General features: G+C 39.9%; 1 protein-coding gene across 1 annotated transcript; it reads left to right on the top strand.

Annotated features, from left to right (window-relative positions):
• The first annotated feature begins 268 nt into the window (after positions 1-268).
• LOC134800486 (uncharacterized) lies at positions 269-19,563 on the top strand. The gene is made up of 10 exons (XM_063772952.1): positions 269-365; positions 946-1,116; positions 1,498-1,575; positions 7,479-7,611; positions 8,314-8,545; positions 9,606-9,795; positions 10,556-10,655; positions 11,851-11,964; positions 18,089-18,210; positions 19,048-19,563. The coding sequence occupies exons 1-10, from the start codon at positions 303-305 to the stop codon at positions 19,198-19,200; spliced, it is 1,356 nt and encodes a 451-aa protein (XP_063629022.1). The 5' UTR covers positions 269-302; the 3' UTR covers positions 19,201-19,563.
• The last annotated feature ends 607 nt before the right edge of the window (positions 19,564-20,170 follow it).

Here is a 20,170-nt window from a genome sequence, read left to right as displayed (position 1 = left end):
AACGAGAAAAAACGAAGCACGGACGGAAGGACAGACGGACGGACAGACAGACAGACGGACATAACGAAACCCTTTAAAAAAAGATCCCGATTAATTTAGAAACTCTTCCTTATTGAAGTCGGTTAAAAACCGACAAAAACCGCCAAAAGTTAAATCAAATACATACGTTTATAAAAAAGGTATTTTAAAATAATGGCAAGGACATTTTCATATCTACGTATAAAAAGTAATGGTCAAGGCTGTAAAATAATTGGCAATTATTAAATGTTCGCGCGCAGTAGTTTCTTCAAGATGAGGGCAAAATGGACGTTCGCATTCGCGCGTGCGTGCTACTCGCAATATGGCTGAACTGGATAAAGATGGCGGTAACATTTGTTTTTTTTTTGCATTGTGTCACTAACAACTAGGCAGTATCGGCCATATCATTGATTCACAGTTGGTGTCATTATCATGATGTCAGGATTTGATGATGGGCAAATATAAAAGGATTTGCTCTCGGAAAAATCGGAGGGCAATATTTTGTGAAGTAGAACTGCTGATGACGATGTGATGGCTGCTGAAATGATGGTATTTTAGACTGTAAAGCTGTTTTTAAACTCTAGCAAACAAGCATACAGTCCGCATAATGTTAAACGGACTGTAGACTTCAGATGCTTGAAATTCGAGAGGTATCTATAGGCTACGGTAATGGCTTCCTATCAGGCGTATTATGCTTGTTTGCGACCGTCATATAAATAACAGAGAGAGAAGTATCAGAGTGTTGAACCAGTATCAGTGTGAGTTTTGTATCAGTGTGTAAAGTATTCCACCTATCCAATTTCTTTGTCCAATGTGTAGGTACTTTGTTTCACATTTTGCATAATGAGAGAGTGAGACGCACTGGCATTGGACCAAGATATTGTACAGATGGAATACCACCCTTAGGATATGTTTATTTTCCACCAGATTCCATACAACTTCCGCAACCACCCTTGCTGCCAAGACGTACCCGAGAACCTCACCCTGGCAATGATCATAGACGCCTTCGAGATCTACGGCCACGACCCTACGGACAAGCTGGACAACCTGTGGCTGTATCAGGAAGAGATGCTGAAGGTCAGGACTGCTGAAGATCAGGTATTGACTCCATACCATAACCACTGGTTTTCAATTTGTAGATCGATAAGAGCGAAAAAGACGTCGTCTCGTCGTAAGGCGTCGGCCGAGCCGAGCGACGTCTTTTGCCGATTCCTTGTCGATAAGTGTGGGAAGACCCAAACCGCTTGCGTCTAACAGACATACTCTTATATAGTTAATTTTTTTTATGCACGTTAAACGCCCAATGATATTTCGTAAATAAGTTCCGAAAACCTTATTGGTACGACCCAGGGTTTGAAACCCGCGACCTCCGGATTGAAAGTCGCACGCTCTTACCGCTAGGCCACCAGCGCTTATAATTTAATATAATATTTTAATAATAATCACTTAATAAATAATAATATAATGAAGTATTTCTAGTACATAATCAACGAGCGAGTGCACGTCGCCACCGATCATCTGGGTCGCTTCATTCAGCTCCATGTGAAGGAATTAAAGGCAAGTAACTAGGTACTAAATTTATATGCACTTTAGTATTTAATTAACTAGTAGTTCGCCCCGAACTGAGAACTCGCGGTTGGCCAAAAAATATATAGAGCGATTGACTTTGTTGCACCTACTTACTCGTGTAGTTCGACATAAAACAGTAGAAAATAATTTTCAAGAAAAAAAACCGACTTCTATGATGGGGGCCGGTGAAAGATTATTGTACCTACATAGATGGTGCACTATGTAGAAAAGGAGGTAAAACCACCCACTTTTCTAGTAGGTAGCATTTCGTTTCTGTAAGGGTCGCAGTTTTAGCCTCACGAACCACTTCTCTGATAGCAGTTCGGTTCTGTGAGGATTGCAGTTCGAACCTAACCAAAACCACTTTTCTAGTAGCATTTCGTTTCTGTAAGGCTCGCAGTTCTAACCTAACCTAACCCACTTTTTTTCGGTTCTGTGAGGATCGCAGTTCAAACCTAACCTAACCTACTTAACGGCGCGTGCGGTGCGGTGTACGGGGGTTTGAGCAGGAGGGGCTAGTAAGTTTGGCATCATTATACTTTATACCTACATTGGTAGGTAATCACTAATCATAGTGGTTTATTTACCTTAGGTATCAGTGGTTTTCCGGGTCAAGGTCCGAGTCCGGGTTCGAGTCCGGGTCCGAATTCGGGTCCGAGTCCAGGGCCGGGTCCAGGTCCGAACCGGATCTGGGTATGAGTCTGGTTCTGAGTCCGGGTCGCAGTCCAAGTCAAAATCGAAATTCGAAATCACCAAACGTGTACTATGCGTCGTTGAAGAGTTCTGTTCTGGTCATCATCAGCAGTTCCACTTCATCAAATGCGACAGTTTTTAATGTAGAAACTTGATTTTATGATGAAAATACAAAAAAATCTATACGTATGCCTTTGATATTTGAGGAGTTCCCTCGATTCCTTATGGATTCCATCATCAGAACTCGAGCTTGACAAAAATGTGGCTTAAAAACTTAACTTGCTTAACAAACATAACGAAGAGGAAAAATCGCCAAACGTGAACTATGCGTCGTTGAAGAGTTCTGTTCTGGTTCTGGTCATCATCAGCAGTTCCACTTCATCAAATGCGACAGTTTTTAATGAAAATGCTTGATTTTCTGATGTAAATACAAAAATCTCTATACGCATGCCTTTAAGATTTGAGGAGTTCCCTCGATTCCTCGTGGATCCCATCATCAGAATTCGAGCTTGACAAAAATGTGGCTTAAAAACTTAACTTGCTTAACAAACATAACGAAGAGGACAAATCGCCAAACGTGAACTATGCGTCGTTGAAGAGTTCCGTTCTGATCATCATTATCAGTTCCACTTCATCAAATGCGTCAGTTTTTAATGAAAATGCTTGATTTTCTGATGAAAATACAAAAATCTCTATACGCATGCCTTTAAGATTTGAGGAGTTCCCTCGATTCCTCGTGGATCCCATCATCAGAACTCGAGCTTGACAAAAATGTGGCTTAAAAAATTAACTTGCTTAACAAAACAAAACAAACCGCTTGTACCTAAAGAAAGTGCAAAGTAATAAGTTTTAGCCGGTCTGTAGATCCTATCCTCCAGACATATACTCTTACTAACATTCCCCTTGACCGAGTAACAGAAATAAAGGATCTAGGGTTAACACTCGACACTAAGCTAAACATGCACTCACACATTATAAATATCTGCAAAAGTGCCTACAAAATTTTAGGGTTCATTATTAGAACGACTTCTGAATTTCGTGACCCTAAAATTGCAATAATTATTTATAATGCCTATGTTCGCAGCAAGCTTGAGTACAATTCTATCGCATGGGACCCTCGGGAAGCAAAATATACCATAATGGTCGAGCGCGTCCAACGTAAATTTGCTAGACATCATTACAAAAGGTATTACGGATACTACCCGTACTTATTTCCGTCATCCTTTGTATTGGGAATGGTAGGGTTAGAGTCTCTCGAGCTAAGGCGTAAGCAAACGCTTGCCTTACACTATTGTCTGCTTTTAAGAAATCGTATTGACAACCCATCCGTTCTGGAGCGTATGCGTATTTTTACCCCAGACAACTACATAGCTGCAGTGCCCGGCGTAGCGCACGTAGAGCCATAAACCTTTTTTGCATATCCAAATGTTCGCACCTATCACGGTTCAAACGCACCCACGTACCGAGCAATAGAATTACTAAATAACTTCATAGCTACAGTCCAAAACGCAGACATATTCGCAGACAAGTGGCCGTCCCTACAACGTAGTATCAGGATTTTTTTAAACTCTACCTATGTTATTTAATATCAGATTATTTTTTTATCTCTATGTAACTTAGTAATACATAATATGTATGTTCATATTATAAAGATAAGTGTGTAATACAATAAGTGTACCTACTGATTTTATGATACTGACTGATACTGACAACATTATGTACCTATTAACAGTATAAGTGCCTTGGCTGGAGCTGTAAACTTATACATAGTGTTTACCTGAATAAAGAATAACGAAGAGGACAAATCGCCAAACGTGAACTATGCTTCATTGAAGAGTTCCGTTCTGATCATCATCAGCAGTTCCACTTCATCAAATGTCACATTTTTGAATGTATATGCTTGATTTGTTAATAAAACACATAAATCACTATATGTATGCCTTTAAGATTTGAGGAGTTCCCTCGATTCCTCATGGATCCCATCTTCAGAACTGGGTTTTGACAAAAATGGGACCAATCTGTATGCATTTACATACAATCAAAAAAATAATTTTCAAAATCGGTCCAGTAATGACGGAGATATAGAGTAACAAACATAAAAAAAATCACAATCGAATCTCCGCCTTTTGAGATTTGGAAGTCGGTTAATAAATGAGGGCGCCACTTGCTACGTAGCTGTCACATTTTTGACGTAAAATGCTTACACATGGCAACAATTTATAGTCTGTTAAGCCATTTCCGTCAGTAGAAAAAAGCGGCTAAAAAATGTAGGCGCGAAGGGTTATCGTCCCATAGAAAATTTGAATATCGCGCCTTTTTCTACTGACAAACTTGTTTGACCGACTATAGTATTGGAAATTTTAGAGTTCCATTTTATTTAATTTCTACTATTTTATGTCCCACTATAAGCGGCAATGGATCAAAAATCGCGTGGATATATTACAAGGTCTGTGGAGCCCTTAACTGATACTGTATCTGTGGTAAGCCGAAATATTTCCTGTCAAATGTCAAATACCTATATTCGAACGAGCGAGCGAAGCGAACGAAGTTCTTAAGCCCCCTCCAGACTATATGCGTGAATCGCGGCTTCGCTTGCGATTCACGCGCATAGTCTGGAGGGGTTGGAGGGGGGGCTTGGGACACGCGGCTGGCTAGGGGCACGTCCCGGCATTTCGATGTTTTTAAGCTGAACTATCAGAGGATAGTTTAATACTCAAGAACTTAAGTAAATTTGTTCTAATTTAAATGAAATTGGGTAAACGGGCATTATATTTCAGTCATTAAATTATGAGCAGGCTCGATCAAGGGGTTATTGAGCTAGAAGAGCTTAGAAGACTAAAAAGCTATTTGTGAGGGGTCTTGCTATTCTGGTCATCATTTTGCAAGAAAGTGTGGTCGAGTTTGGTATCAAATGAAAGTGCTCGGCTTGCACTTTTATAATATCGTTTTTAAATTTACCATTTTGAAATATTTAGCAAGATAAAAATAAACATAATATAGGTATTTGACATTTGACAGGAAATATTTCGGCTTACGACAGATACAGTATCAGTTAAGGGCTCCACAGACCTTGTAATATATCCACGCGATTTTGATCCATTGCCGCCTATAGTGGGACATAAAATAGTAGAAATAAAATAAAATGTAACTCTAAAATTTCCATACTATAGTCGGTCAAACAAGTTTGTCAGTAGGAAAAGGCGCGATATTCAAATTTTCTATGGGACGATAACCCTTATTCGCGCCTACATTTTTAGCCGCTTTTTTCTACTAACGGAAATGGCTTGACAGACTTTAAAATGTTGCCATGTGTAAGCATTTTAAGTCTTAAATGTGACAGCTACGTAGAAAGTGGCGCCCTCATTTATTAACCGACTTCCAAATATCAAAAGGAGGAGATTGGATTGTGATTTTTTTAATGTTTTTTCCTCCATATCTCCGTCATTGCTGGACCCGATCTTGAAAATTATTTTTTTGATTGTATGTATCATACAGATTGCTCCCGTTTTTGTCAAACCCCAGTTCTGATGATGGGATCCATGAGGAATCGAGGGAACTCCTCAAATCTTAAAGGCATACATATAGTGATTTATGTGTTTTATTAACAAATCAAGCATATACATTAAAAAAGTGACATTTGATGAAGTGGAACTGCTGATGATGATCAGAACGGAACTCTTCAACGACGCATAGTTCACGTTTGGCGATTTGTCCTCTTCGTTATGTTTGTTAAGCAAGTTAAGTTTTTAAGCCACATTTTTGTCAAGCTCGAGGTCTGATGATGGTATCCATGAGGAATCGAGGGAACTCCTCAAATCTTAAAGGCATGCGTATAGAGATTTGTGTAAGTATTTTCATCAGAGATCGCATTTGATGAAGTGGAACTGCTGATGATGATCAGAACAGAACTCTTTAATGACTACACGTTTGGCGATTTCGAATTTCGATTTTGACGGAGCTGGCCCTGGAGCCAGACCTGACCCGGATCCGGGCTCTTATCTGGACCTGAACCCGGACCTGGACCCGGACTTGGACCTAAACTTGGACCTGGACCAAGACCTAGACCTGGACCTTGACCTGGTCCTGGACCCGGAACTGGACCCGGACCCGGACTCGGAGCCGGACTCGGACCTTGACCCGTAAAACCACTGATACCTAAGCTAAATAAACCACTATGATTACCTACCATAAAATGTAGGTATAAAGTATAATGATGCCAAACTTACTAGCCCCTCCCGCTCAAACCCCCGTACACCGCACCGCACGCGCCGTTAAGTGGGTTAGGTTTGAACTGCGATCCTCACAGAACCGAAAAAAAGTGGGTTAAGTTAGGTTAGAACTGCTAGCCTTACAGAAACGAAATGCTACTAGAAATGTGGTTTTGGTTAGGTTCGAACTGCAATCCTCACAGAACCGAACTGCTGTCAGAGAAGTCAGTTCGTGAGGCTAAAACTGCGACCCTTACAGAAACGAAATGCTACCTTCTAGAAATAAAAAGTGGGTGGTTTTACCTCCTTTTCTACATAGTGCACCATCTATGTACATGTACAATAATCTTTCACCGGCCCCCATAGAAGTCGGTTTTTTTTTCTTGAAAATTATTTTCTACTATTTTATGTCGAACTATACGAGTAAGTAGGTGCAACAAAGTCAATCGCTCTATATAATTTTTGGCAAACCGCGAGTTCTCAGTTCGGGGTGAACTACTAGTATGTCTATTTTTATCTTGCTAATTATTTCAAAATGGTAAATTTAAAAACGATATTATAATAGTGCAAGCCGAGCACTTTCATTTGATATCAAACTCTACCATACTTTCTTGCAAAAAGCTGACCAGAATAGCAAGACCCCTCACAAATAGCTTTTTAGCCTTCTAATCTCTTCTAGCTCAATAACCCATTGATCGAGCCTGCTCATAATTTAATGACTAAAATATAATGCCCTCAACTACACGTTTACCCAATTTCATTTAAATTAGAACAAATTTACTTAAGTTCTTGAGTATCAAACTATCCTCTGATAGTTCAGCTTAAAAACATCGAAATGCCGGGACGTGCCCCTAGCCAGCCGGTGTTCCAAGTCGAATGTAAGAACTTCGTTCGCTTCGCTCGCTCGTTCGATAACTCGTGCTTGTGGGGTATTTGGTAGAACATGGTGCCAATAGTTTGTAATTGTTTAATTTAGTTATTTGTTAACAGGTGCTTTTGATAACCCTGGACGACGTCATAGACAACATGTTGAGCATGTACGAGAACCACAACTCCATAGCGGCGGAGAGAAAGGCCACGTACTCGGGCGGCCCGGTGCCGATGGAGTTCTACCTGAGTCAAGGTATTGTTATACGTATTTAGACTTCAATTAAAAATAAATACTAGTGGCTCAGACCTCTGTGAGCTGAAGATCTCACGATAAGCGGTATCGTCTTGGGTCGACCCATTCGTTTTTCGTCAAGTTCTTAAATTAGTCCTATTCTGCTTTCGTCACTCAATCTACATTCGTCACAATCGTCAATGGCTTTCAATGTAGAATGAGTGACGAAAGCAGAATAGGACTAATTTAAGAACTTGACGAAAAACGAATGGGACGACCCAAGACGATACCCGATAAACTTCATAACCTTAAAAAGAGATCTGGTTCTGGAAGAGATCGCGCTTAAGCGATAAGACCACCTGTTGTACCTCTATCCAATTGTCTTTGTTTAATGTTACTGTAAGTACATTTATTCTAGAGTGTAAACTATGTGAGGTGTGCAATAAAGAGTATTGTATTGTTAAACCGACTTCAAACAGGATAAAATAAAATATCAGCCCGTTTTATATGCGCTAGCAAACTGATACGTTTGAAGTCGCGGCCAAGCCAAATCTTAAAGGCGTCAACACGCCGCCAACCAGAATGCCAACCCTGGTATAGTTCGATGAGAAAGAAAGAACCAGTATTGTATTGTAAAACTACGAGTACCTATTTGTATTGCTAAGTAGTATTTTATAATGGCAATGCATCATTATCTAGGTCCAATTTTTATTCTCGTTACAGAGTACCATTGCGGAAAAAACGTGTACATATTCGTCTCAGAGTTATACAGCGACATCTACAACATGGGTCGCGGGCCGGCGCCATTTTGCAAAGATCGCTCCTTCGTGTTCCTTGGCTTTCTACACTACCATGACGAGCAGAAATACTACCTGATCGACGACCCCAGTATCACGTTCCCTACTGACAACTTCTTGCATGGACTCGAGTGCCATATCGGTATTTGCATCTTTAGGTGAGTGTTACGCCACTGTTTCCTCCTTTTCATCGTCGCTTTTTCCTCTTTTCTTAAGGCAGTGTGTCTTCTATCTGTCTGCTTTTCTCAGAGATACATTGTTTCGTCTTTGACTGTCCTCTTAAATTGTTTTTTTTTCTTTGGCCTAACACTGTTTCTTCTTAATCTCATTTGTCATCAATGCTGTTTTCTCTTTTCTCATGACATTGTTTCCTCTCTCACTGATAATTTGATACTGTTTCATGTTTGACTGTTTCCTCTTGAAATATTTCTTATTCGAATGTTTCTTCTTTTCCCTGGCGCTGATTCCTCTTTTCTCATCTTTCCTGTTTTCTCTCGTCTCCAGCGTTTCCACATTCGCGCGGGAACAGCGACTGCTACAAAATTACTGCTCTTAATTCGCAAAAAGCATACCCTAGTACAGTCGCCATCAGATATATCGGAGCGGCCAAGGTGCTCAAAAACATCTGAACACGCCTGTATTGTCAAGGCGCTGGAGTGCGTGTTCAGATAGTTATTACCTACTAATTTAGCATACCTTGGTACCCAAACCTGTCGTCCTTGATACCCTGCCGAGAACGTCGAAAATCTAACTTTCGTTATCTGACTCGCTGTCGCTCGAATATTTATGCAAGAGAGATAAGCAGCCGGCCTAGCCAAGGTGACAATCGATATCGCTACGACAACGAAACGCTTTGTGTCTCTCTATCACTTCCATATTACTGGGACAGTGACAGATGCGCTTCGATCGCTACGGAGCGTAAGCGATTGGCATGTTGGCTACGCGGCCTGATACCGAATTATGGAGTTCCCGTCCCGAACAAAAGTCTGTCTTGTCTAAGATCCATACTATGCGAAAGTGTGTCTGTCTGTTAGGTACCTCTTCACGCTTAAACCGCTGAACCGATTTGGACAAAATTTGGTATGGAGATAGTTTGAGCCCCAAGAAAGGACATAGGGTAGTTTTATCAATCATCATCATCATCATTCCACGCAGACGAAGTCGCGGGCAGGAGCTAGTTTGCTATTGCGAAAATACTTACCCAATGTTTTCCAACAGGTTTCCCTTCAAGAAAATCCTTCAGAAACAGCGCGACGTAGTCACACTCCCTAAAGCCATCGTCAAATGCGGTCTGGTCATGTACAAGCTGCCCCCGTTGTCGGCAGCGTCCTGTATCATCGCGTCTGGCTCGTTCATTCTGGACTTCAATATACAGGGCCTGCGGTATAGACATCATGATTTCTTGCTGGTAAGATTTTCGTATAGGTATATAGCTAAAACCTGTGTGACTATTTTGTAGTGTACCTATAGTGTAGGACTGTTAGGTGTACATCCTATATCGTAAACCATATTATAACAAATGTAGTAAGGCATGACTAATAAGTTGATAAATATAGTCTGTCAAACAACTTTGTCAGTATAAAAATGGGTCGATTCGATAACCCTTAATTCGCGTATACATTTTTTTTTATTTGCCGCTTTTTAGGGTTCCGTACCCAAAAGGTAAAAACGGGACCCTATTACTAAGACTCCACTGTCCGTCTGTCTGTCACCAGGCTGTATCTCATGAACCGTGATAGACAGTTGAAATTTCCACGGATTGTGTATTTCTGTTGCCGCTATAACAACAAATACTAAAAAGTACGAAACTGGTGGGCGAGTCCGACTCACACGTGTCCAGTTTTTTTTCTACTGACGGAAATGGCTTGTCAGACTATATGCGATTACTAATACTTGCGTTTGACTACTATTTTACTTAGTAGTAGAAGTTAAATCGTGTTTTTATATCGCCCTATATGGCGCAGTTGGTAGGATCGTGGTAGAATCCGACCCCAAAGGAAATAAGAGGGCTTACCGCGAACCCCGATGTTTTACCTCTCTGTTGCATTTGCACATTCGTACATAAGTGCAACAAAGAGGCAAAACTTCAACCTAATTGAATTCACCAAGGGTTGTAAGTAAGCGCCAAATGATAAACTCATCATCTCATCAGTATATTTGCCTTGCAGACAATACCAAATGGAGGCTCATACTACACCAAAGAGCGTGGGACGCCCCTTGTCTGCAACCACCACGTTTGCGAGTGGAACTACACCAACCATTATGGAGGTAAAATCAATACCGTCTTTACCATAAGGGCACACGGGGCCCGTGCCCAGGGCCCCCATCCTCAGGGGGCCCTGAAGGACACAGTAACAGTATATTTGATTACCCATAATAAAAAGATCATAGTAGAAAAATGTTAATTTAATTCGCTTTTTTACTTTCCAAAAGCGCCCCAAATTCTTATGTGCCCAAGGGCCCCAGCATAGTTTAAGACGGCCCTGAGTAAAATGAATAAGTTACATTACCAATACCAAAGAGAATTTAGTATAGAGGCGGATTGTCAAAGTAAATTTTGTAGCCACATATTATTTACTGCCATATTTCGACACATGATTGAAACTTTTAGAACCTTTTGACGTTGATCCTTGTTCTTTCACTGATATGTGTTTTTGTTAAATGTCAAAAAGTGTCGCCATCTACACGAGCATAGGCCAAAGTTATGGCGCCATACCTTTAGCGTACTATAGTTCGTTTTTTAGGGTTCCGTAACTCAAAAGGAAAAACGGAACCCTTATAGGATCACTCTGCGTCTGTCTGTCCGTCTGTCACAGCCTAATTTTCTCCGAAACTACTGAACCAATTAAGTTGAAATTTGGTACACATATGTAAAAATAGGAGTAATTCAAGAAAATACGCAAAAAATGACCACCCTGTCTTAAATTTTGAAAAAAATACACAAAATAGTTCTTTACCTATAGATAACAGGAAAATCTAATATTAAAATAAGTTTTTGGCAAAAATTTCATTTTTGGTACAAGCTTTTATCGCTGACTGTACTTTTCTTACGACAGACAACTAATACTCATCGAGACAATTCTAAAAACCCCTAACACAATTAGGTTGCGTTGTTTCATCACAGACTTCCTATGGCCACCTCCTGTCTCCATCATCAGATCAGTTCGACAGTACCATATTATTGATGTATTGTCATCAGAACTACATACAGCTGCCAATGGTGTTGGCAACTGTCAAAGGTTTGCCTAGATGGCGCCATCATAGCTTGCCCCTTTTTCTATGAGATTTGGCTTAAAGAGCTGGCATCCAGGGTATTAAAAAAACAAAAATTTGACACAATTCTAGGGATTTACATAGTTAGTTACATGGTTACATACAGGTCGACCTAATAAAAGCTTGTTAATAAGGTTTATTGTCAGTTAATATTATGAACGATGCTATGAAATGTTCACATATCCCTCAGGTCCATTCCTGATCCCCGGTGACCCCGGAAGCGGTATCGACCCCGTGCCCCCCTACGTGGAGGCCTCCACCAAACCCCCAGAAGCCGACGAGCCGGAGAATATCACTATACCGTGTAAGTTGACCAAAAGAACAAATTTACCAGCGCTATCTATCGTGCGGCATGGAAACTAAGTATTATTACTATACATACAGAACAACGCCACCTAGCGAGTGAGTCGTAAACTACATAAAAGGCTCTGAAAAACTAAATAAAATAGTAATACCACAGAATAAATAATAGTACTACCGTACAGAAAGGAAACTTCCTACAAAACCGAAGTTTGACAGCGGTTCAGGGTCGAATCATTCTATCCCTTTCTAATATATGGCACTATCCCTTTCGGCTATTTAGGGTTGTCAAAATTCAAGTGATTATCTTATCTGTGGTCGTGCACGCTCGGAGCAAGGCTGCCGCCGAGCGGAGCCGAGTTTGGCCGAAGTCAGGAGTTTCGCACCCCTGGTAATACTCTGGAATCTGGATCTAAGTAACTAATGTTTTTCTATTTGTCGTAGTTTTTCTTATTTACTTCGCACGGGTTACACAAAACCTTAACAAATTATATAACCTTCCTCAAGAATCACTCTATTGATAAGTGAAAACCGCGTGAAAAGTTTTTAAGTTTATCGCGAACATACACAGTGGCGGATTTGCCCTAAGGCCAAGTAGGCCCGGGCCTAAGGCGGCAAATTGTGACAATAAATTCGCTGATGATAACAAGAAATAACTCAAAATGAAGTCAGGTGCTGAGAAAAGGGGCGGCTACAGGGTCTGCGGCCTATACACTGAGAGAAAAATCATCACCAGGAATTAATAAACAGTTCTGTACTGGGGGAAAAAATGAAGTTTTAGTAGTAATCATGGAAGTTTCACTATTTCTGTAAAATTTATTTATTTCTACAAACAGCTCAGTAATACTAAATCTAATTTCAGCAAACAGACTTTAGTAAATGGAGCATTAAACAAAGTTCAGTATTTGTTACAATCCATTTTTATTACTAAGGTGTATTCGGGTATTACCGAATCTCGGATAATTCCGAAATTCAGATGAAAATCACCCTTAATTCCATCATAATAAAAGTCTCTTTCGGAATTATCCGACAGTTTTCGACATTCGGAATTACCCGAGTAAACCTTACTAAAATTCTCCGATTTTTACTAGTAAAGTTTGTGATTTTTGGAAAAAAGCATCTGTGATTTCAAGTTATGATTTTAGTAAATGTCTCACTTACATAGTTTTGTAATATCTAAAAAACGAGTTCGCGGGAATAACATTACCCCCTTTAAAATAACAATTCAGTTGTTACTATAGCGACATTACAAAGTTTACTGGTATTTAATAGATAGACTTGTTGTGTTTATGTTCATTGTTGTACCAATCACTAAACGAGTTTTGTAATACCAACACAGCGAAACGAATGTTAGTGATTTTAGTAAAATTTACTACTTGCTACGTTCATTTGGTTAGAGTTAGTATTGTGTCGGATGTCGGGCGGGCGTGTCTCGTGTCTTCTTTGTTTAAAACATACTTAAGTTAAATAATAAATTTAGGATATATTGTGGGCCATGGACATATTAACCCGCGACCTACTGTGTAGTTGGTGTCTACAGGAATATATTGTTCTGCAACTTCGAGCTAGCTGTTGTTATTCTAGTGATAATGACATCATAGGTAAATCTAAACTGTTTGCAATTCCAACCTCCCTAGCACAGGTGCGCCGCGAGAGCATGTTGCGCGCGTAATAAATACTAGTCTCTTTCTGACTGTATGAATAAGAAAGGAATGGGTAGAATATCTCGACAGGCTTTTATAGTGCCTCTTTAGTACAGAGATATACTACCAAACGCTTTTTTATTCATACAGACAGAAATAGAGACGGGTAGCTACCACGCGCGCGACATGCTCTCGCGGCGCCCGTTTGCTAGGGGCGGAGGAATTGCAAACAGTTTAGTTTTTGCCTGTGACGTCATTATCTCTAGAATAACAACAGCTAGCTTGGAATCGCAGTACAGTTTAGTAAAACCTATGACGTCATCGTCTCCGATATTGGTTCGTTCTCTCATTTCGTGCAAATCGGTGATGTTCTCTCGATTTGTAAATTTTCTTTTAAATGGTAAATTTTTGGGTTTTCATGCATTGTGGATTCATTTATTGACACTTTTATGCTAAAGGCACCTTCGTAACCTTATTCCTTTTCATTTAATAAGACTGGTGGTAATGAACTACGCGCTGGTAATGAAATGGGCATGGATGGTAATTTTATCAGTAGAGGGTAATGAAACAAACTTATGAAATCGCAATAAAAAAACTTTAGTTAATGAAAATTAACACCATTAATATAATGAACAACATTAAAATCACGTGTCTTAAGCGCTGTGCAGACGATCAAGCCGACTTAACAAATACTCCGGCTTGACAATCGCGACTTATGATTAACCACCTAGCTTGTAGCGATTGTCAAGCACAATTTACGTGATTGAAGACGTATTTCGTATTGTTTATTTATTTAATGATTACACAGCACTACATCAGTCTTGTCACCAACACACTGAGAAACTACATACTTTAATTTAAAATTAACATCCAAATACACTCGACTGCCAATCCATCCACCGTAGCTCCATAAACTCGCAAAATCTCAAGCACTCATGAGTTAACAGGAGATGCACCAGGAGAAGCCTAAGGGTTATATTTCTAATGTCCGGTACAAAAAGTCTTACAAGCCTCTCTACTAGTTCAAGGCAGCCAGAGTCTCCACGAAAAGCCCAACAAGCTAAAAGTAGTAGGCTTAAGTTGTGCCTCACCTGACTCACCTCCAAAGAAATGAAGCCCAGGGTTCCTAAAATAAATATTTAGGCATACATCATAGGTAATACATCCTAAGGAAATTCTTTTGGACCTTTTCCAATAGTAGAATGTACGTTGACTCGTAAGGGATCCAGGCTAATGCTGACGCCTCCAACTTGCTTCTGACCAGAACATTGTAAAAAACTTTTATGGGGCAAGGGTCAATGGAATTCTCTGACAATGCGAGTGACAAAGCCTAATCTACTGAAGCTACAGTACCAAGTGCTTTTATATGGTCGTAAAATGTTAGCCGCGTATCGAATATGACCGCAAGATCCTTTACTGAGACGACTCTTGAGCATGTGTAGGAAATAGGGTTTGATTAAAACTACACACTTGACACTTAGCCGCATTGAAAGTCAGTTTGTTACCCCGACTCCATTGGCACAGAGATGATGAAACATCCTCCTGCAGCAACTTACAATCCTCCTCCTTCTCAACTCAATATACCAATTGAAGATCGTCGGCGTAGAGTAGACAACGAGCGTTATGGATAACCGAGGGCAGGTCATTGACCATTATTCTAAATAGGAAAGGCCCCAAGATTGAATCTTGGCTGTCACCAGAACGAGTATGGTACGGATCTGGTACGAAGTGGCCATGCTGGTCGTTGCGTGCTGCTGTTTATCACGCAGATAACTGGCAAAAATGTTAAGCAAATGTGGATTGAACCCAATAGCGTCTAGTTTGTGTAAGAATACATCGTTACCCACACGATTGAAGGCTTTTCGGAAATCATAATACAGGACGTCTATCAGGATACCCATATCCAGATGCTCTGAGATGGTGTCACTGTCAACCAAGGTCAGGTTAGTTTTCACAGACCGTTTCACTCTGAAACCATGCTGAGTGTTGCACAGGTATAATGGTTTCACTTGTTTCGACAACGTGCCATGGAGTATGGACTCAAACAGCTTTGCTAAAGCTGAAAGAAAAGAATACCTTGACTTTGGGATCGGTCTTACCCGTGAAATCTTCCAATGGTGATGATATGTACTTGTGGAGAGTAGGTACCAGATTAAGCATGGAGTGTATTGGACCATTCAAATGCTCTAAACACCCCCTTAAGATATATGCAGGTACCTAAGTAGTCTGGACCAACAGTATAGAAGCCCGATAAACTTACTTTGGTGTTAAGACCCCTTATGCAGGTACCTAAGCAGTCTGGACCAACAGCATACAAGCCCGAAAAACTTACTTTGGTGTTAAGACCCCTTACATTTTGGTAAATTAGATCCAGTGAAGGTTTCAAATCAGGATTCCGAACTAAGTATTACTGGTTGGTTTTTGTCTGACTCCCATTGACGTTGGATTTACGAAATGACCACGATTATCGGGCTACATAGTTGGAAATAAACAGGATTCATACATTGTCGAGGGTACTCCTATTTTGAAAGTCTTGGAGTCCCCTTTGAGCTTAAGTTCATCGACAGTGCACCATCAATAACAGCAGATATGCCCGTATGTCCTCCGATCCTCAAGCTATATTCCACAGATGGATGAACTTGCGATGGTCCACCGCCCTGAGAGGGATTTTACACCGCTTTTTACTGCTGGTATCAGTTTTCTGAGATTTATCACGCACGGATTGGGAATTGTCGCTTTTGACGGCGGAGGCACTATTATTGTTTATCGGCCTGTGTTTATGTTTCTGTAGTTTCTGCCCCTTATTCCAAACATTTGCCCCGTTCTCTACCTTATCGTCGACAGGTATCAGATGATTCCAACTCACTTAGTCTCTTAGTAACGTGTCAAATTTCTCAGCACAGTCCTTGAGTGCGGTCTGGTATTATATATAGAGCGGCAGATTATGTTAATCTACTGCGCTCTAGTTAAATCCAAAAAATCACCAGTTGGGCTCCCCTATATATTATTACATAGTTTTAAATATTTATACCAACATTCTATTTATAATAACTTAACCCTCTTTCCATTAAATGCACTGCCTCATATACATTATCATTACCTTCTAAATTCGTTCATTACCTTCCCTGGCAAAATTGGAAGGAAAAGAAATGAATGAAACAGATATGAATGAAGTTTTGGAAGTTTTCGTCGCCTAGGTCGGTTGATATCAGACCTTGATTTCGCAGAATAAGCCACACGAAAGGCAACCCTAAAACACATCAATTAGGTATAATTTTAATAATGTACAATTGGTACTTACTGTATAAATCACTAGATGGCGATGAAGATTTATCTGAACCACACTCCTTCCCGACACGAGAAAACGTAGGTATTTTCGTCAAAAGCAACATACGGACGTCCGCTGTGGTAGCACGCGGCCAACTGACTAACGAACAATGTGTTGTATCCGCGGGAAGTGCTATATACCCTTGCTATATAGCAAAATATAGCTAATCCATTTCTCGCGTCGGTAATGAAGAAATTGCTTGGACCATCACTTATAAGGCTGTATAGTTTTATTGTTAATTTCTTAGCGTATAATATTATAGGATATAAAACATAACTAAATTACTTGTTTACTGAACCAACAACAAGTTTTCTATTTTTAGTATCTTAAGGTTCAAATGGAGGTCAAAGTTTAACTTCACGCGTTACATGCAGAGAGGAATGAAAATAGTGGGGGTTAATTGTAAATATAAAGAAAATAACCACCTTTTTAGAATTGTTCATGGCGGGCCAATATACTTTAGGTCCTATGTTACAACCTTGCATTAACAGATATTCGAAAACACCATCACATTTTTGGTAAATTGCAAATAATACCGATTTGCACGAAATGCGAGAATGACCCTATTGCTAAAGCACGCTTAGAATTACAAAACGGTTAGTTTTCACCCATGACGTCATCACCTCCGATATTGCTAAAGCACCTCTCGGAATAACAAACCAAATTTCTGAAATTACTCTAGCATACTTCAAATTACAAATATAGAAGTTGTATTTCCTACTAAATGGAAATTGCAAAAGTCAATTTGTTCCTATTAGTTGACTCTCCTTGTCCCCGGATTAAGTTTTATTTTTGTAATTCTAAGTGTGTTTTTGTTAGTTTTTTTTCTCAGTGTAGGGCGGCAAAGACTGCAAATCTGCCACTGAACATACATACAGACGCGGCTGGAGACTTTGTTTTATAAGGTGTAGTGATTGTCGCCTAGTGTATCCCTGGCTTAAACCGTACATTTCTAACTATTCTGTGACATTTGACACAATTAGACACTTAAAGTAGCTAACACACTATCGCACCGCACCAAGGTCATTGTGGGACGCACCCATAAGTAAGAGGGAGAAAGCGATATCTCTTTCTCCCTCTTACTTATGGGTGCGTCCCACAATGACCTTGATGCGGTGCGATAGTGTGTTAGCTACTTAACATCTGTTGTATTTCAGATATCCTGGAAGGCTGTCTGTTCATGTACCCGCCCAACTACGGGTCCATCGCCGGCAAGAGCTATCTGGACCCTGTGGACTTGCACGAAGACCGATTCACTTGCAACGCTGCAGGAAACAAGGTAATCTATCACACCATGTATTAAAGGCATATTAAGAGCCCATCAACGTGCACACTAGCGCCACTGCTAAATAATCGTGATTATTTAAATTTAACGAAAGACATTAAAAAAGGGGGGCGCTACGTACTGTATTTTGTATTTAAGTACCATTTGAATACATCTAACTAGTTTTTATGTTGCTGGATTCGTCGATCTATGAACTCAAAACAAAAACGGGCGTCTTAACTTTGGACGCATAGATTTACGAATCCAGCAACATAAAAACTAGTTTTTTATATTCAAGAGGTACTTAAATACAAAATTACAGTACGTAGCGGCCCCCTTTTTTAAATACCTGTCGTTAAATTTAAATAATCACGATTAATTAGCAGTGGCGCTAGTGTGCATGTTGATGGGCTCTTAAATATTTAACTTCTAGGCATAGGCCATCGGCGCATAGACATCTTTCGTCTGGTCATGATTTTATTATCAAATAATTATGCACAAACTAATTACCCAGCGAAAAAACAGGCTTATTCAAGCATAAATGGTTAATTTCATCGTTCGTTGCACCTCACTCGTACTGGTCCAGGGGTATAGGAAGGGGGGGGGGGGGGGTCAATATCTATGTATGCTTGATACTTATTTTCACTAACATTCCTGACATTTTCGTATTCCGGCCGCGCATACCTGACAAACGGCCCAAATTCCTAACATGTCAGGAAAATTCCTGGCGTCTGGTAATCCTATACTGTGCCCTGTTTATCAAACGCTTGGCACTGGTCGTTCTTATTATTTGTGCGTCTGAAGCCGTGCGAGTGATATCAATACAAATAACTCAATATTTCGCTTCCACAGGGTCTATACTGGTACCCTCAATGGATGGGCGCCATGCCCCACCACCCGTATACTTCAATGCACACAGACAGCGAAGCGGTCGTCGCGCCCGGATCGGTCGTCTATCCCCACCAACAAGATTACGAACGTGAAGAACTTGCCGATCTAGACTAGAATAGGGCTTTTTAACCTTTTGGATGCCAATGAACGATATATCCGCACCGTTCCAACGCCAAAGACGGATTAATCGGTCACAGACCACAGATCAACATAGACCGACGTGCATATATGCATAAAGTTCAATTTCAGTTTTGATACTTCGGTGACGTGGCGTCCGAGTGACAGCTTTTGTGTTTGACACGGTGTCGAAAAGGTTAAATCTAGAATCAAATAGGATAAACTAAAGAAGTTATAAATAAAGAAATATCTATTTCTAAATTCTCGATTCCGAGAAAAAAATCTATATATCCTATGATCGTCATTTCTTGGTTTTCTAACCCCTGTAACTAATCTACTTTTTTAAATAAATATTTAAACAAAAATTATTTTTTATTTTATTCTGTATTTTAATTAAACACCCAATTTGCACAGGTAAGATCAATGTGGCTAATTCCGTCATAGGGACTATTCCGTCCACTAGCGTTTTTCTCGAACAACGAACAACATTGATAATTTCGTCGACAAAGCAGCAAATGCTTTTAGTTTCAGCAATGAAAAGCAAATGGTTTTTTTTCCTTCCATTGAAAATCAAAGAAATTTACGCTCGTAGACGGAATAGTCCCTATGACGGAATTAGCCACATTGACCTTTCCCTCAAAGGACGAAGCCTCAATGGAGGGAGCTACCTCCTCCTTTTTTGGAGTCGGTTAAAAAAAAACAAAAATATATGAACACAAACTTTATTGTCAAGTGCGTCTAGATATTTTTGTACCGTTGACTTAAAACCTTGACCGTACCTAACCATGTAGTAAAGTTTATATTTTAACTCAGTTCACAGGAGTTTTATATTTTATATTACATAATTATATGATAAACATGATATACATTTTTATCTTTACTTAAACATCATGTGAAAATAAAATATTTTTTGATATAAATAAACGTTTTATTAAATTATTACCAATAAAAAAGCTATTATTGATGA

This window comes from Cydia splendana, chromosome 20, assembly GCF_910591565.1.
Source record: "Cydia splendana chromosome 20, ilCydSple1.2, whole genome shotgun sequence".
Lineage (NCBI taxonomy): Eukaryota > Metazoa > Arthropoda > Insecta > Lepidoptera > Tortricidae > Cydia > Cydia splendana.
The sequence above is the reverse complement of the archived record's forward strand: the minus strand, read 5'-3'. Positions and strand labels throughout refer to the sequence as shown.